The 2037-nt window shown below is 36.9% G+C and overlaps 1 protein-coding gene across 1 annotated transcript; it reads right to left on the bottom strand.

Annotated features, from left to right (window-relative positions):
- Positions 1-208: 208 nt before the first annotated feature.
- Positions 209-2037, bottom strand: LOC109210515. The gene is made up of 3 exons (XM_019373936.1): positions 1881-2037; positions 667-808; positions 209-530 (listed from the first exon to the last, which is right to left on the bottom strand). Exons 1-3 carry the CDS (start codon positions 2035-2037, stop codon positions 209-211), a joined length of 621 nt encoding a protein of 206 aa, XP_019229481.1.

Raw genomic sequence — 2037 nt, 5'->3', positions numbered from 1 at the left:
ATTTTAGTATCACTACTTTTGGGTTTAATCATTGTTAAGATAATTAGGATAGTATGATCTAGTTAATAGTTGATAACAAGTCTTCGTGGGTTCGTCACTCTATCTTATCAATTTATTACTTGATGACCGTGTATATTTGCGTGTGCGTTTGGTCACTACAAGCTACGATGGATACTATCATTCCCCTCTTCTTGAAGAGAATTTGTTCTCAAATTTGAGTTGCATCAAACAAGGAAAGATCAGGAATATTGAAGGTAGCACTTACTTGATGTTCACTAGGAAGGTCAAGTTTGTAAGCATTGTCTCCAATCCTTTCAAGGACTTCAAATGGCCCATCTCCTCTTGGATCTAATTTGGATCTTCGCTTGGCGGGAAATCTTTCCTTCCTAAAAAGCACCCAAACTAAATCTCCAGGCTTAAAAATAACATATTTTTGCCCCTTATTTCTTCTTAAGGCATCTTGTTCGTTCTTCTGTTCAATTGCAGGCCTGGTATGTTCATGAGTCTTTTTCATCATTTCAACCTTATTCCTACCATCAAGATTAATAATGTCATTAGTAGGAAAAGGCAACAAATCAAAGGAGTGCGGGGATTAAATCCATAAACAACTTCAAAAGGAGACTTACAAGTAGAAGAGTGGATAGTTCTATTATAGGCAAACTCTACCATGGGAAAATGTTCTTCACAAATAATTCATCCACATGTAATGCATCATTAGCCTTCAAGCATGGAATAAGACGAGTCATTCTTGAAAATCCATCTACCACCACAAATATACTATCCTTACCATACTTATTTCTTGGAAGTCCTAAAACAAAATCCATAGAAATATCAATCCAAGAAGAAGCAGGAAAAGGTAAATGAGTATAAAGACCATGTGGTAACACTTTTTATTTGGCTTGTTTACATTCAAGACATTGAGAGCACACTTTTTCATCATCCTTTCGCATGCCAGGCCAAAAATAATGTTCAACAAGTATATCCAAAGTTTTTTATAGCATCCTAGGAAGCTCAACTCTATTCAAGGACAATGATGAAGCTTTGAAATATCAAAGAGGGCATTTAATAAGATCTCAAACTAAAGAGTTGCAAAACAAGGTCATTGGACTTCAAGAGCAAATAAAGAATTTGTTAGTTGGGAGGAAGAGCTCAAGGATAAAGGATATGAGTTGGCTAGGTGTTATAATTATTTTATGGCCCAAATTCATGTCCAAGAATAGGTGGATTAGATCCAAAGCGATATCCTCTGAAGAAGGTCCAAATAAGTCCACTTTTGGACCCATTTGGCACCTAAAATGTGTCCAAAAATGCAGCCCAATAAGTCTTACATGAAGCCAAATTTTTATAACATAGAAAGGACTTACTTGATGTCTAACAAGGGTTAAATAGGCGTGCTAGAAGTTGAGCGAAAGTTGGTGCCAATTTGCCGTCAAGATTTTCAAGATCCTATCCAAGATTGTTTAGGAGTTTCAAGATTCTATCTGTTTACCCTCAAAAATGGATAACAACTGAATTTATACGCGATTTTAAGGATACAAAGTGAGAAAACAGATTAATATTGAAATCAATGACGGAAAAATGAATGCAAACCACACAAGTTGAACAATGTTATCGTTAAAGGTTGGTCATCCTCGAGCCAGAAATTGCCTCAGTCGATGCCAAAACAGAGTAGCAAAATAATAAGAACTAGAAATAACACTGTATTGCCTTTAGATGTGTATTACAATCTGTCATACAAATAATCAGACCCCCTTTATATAGTAGGGGAGTCCTACTTTAGATACAATTCTACAAAAAGGCAAGAAATCTCATGATTTGCTAATTAGTCAGTCTCTCGTTGATATGTGCCGAGATTCCCGCCGTGATATCCGACCGGTTACGGATATTTCGGCCTTCCGTTATTCTGTCCGATAATATTTTCTCGATTTTGTTCGGAGTCGGGGTCTGTTCTGGAGTCATGGGCTTGATGATCCTGAAGACGTATGTTCTGGCTTCGTACCTTGACTCGAAGGAACCCGAGGTTGATATCCAAACCAT

The sequence above is a fragment of the Nicotiana attenuata genome, unplaced genomic scaffold, assembly GCF_001879085.1.
Source record: "Nicotiana attenuata strain UT unplaced genomic scaffold, NIATTr2, whole genome shotgun sequence".
Taxonomy (NCBI): Eukaryota; Viridiplantae; Streptophyta; class Magnoliopsida; order Solanales; family Solanaceae; genus Nicotiana; species Nicotiana attenuata.
This window is presented reverse-complemented; position numbering and strand designations above follow the sequence as displayed.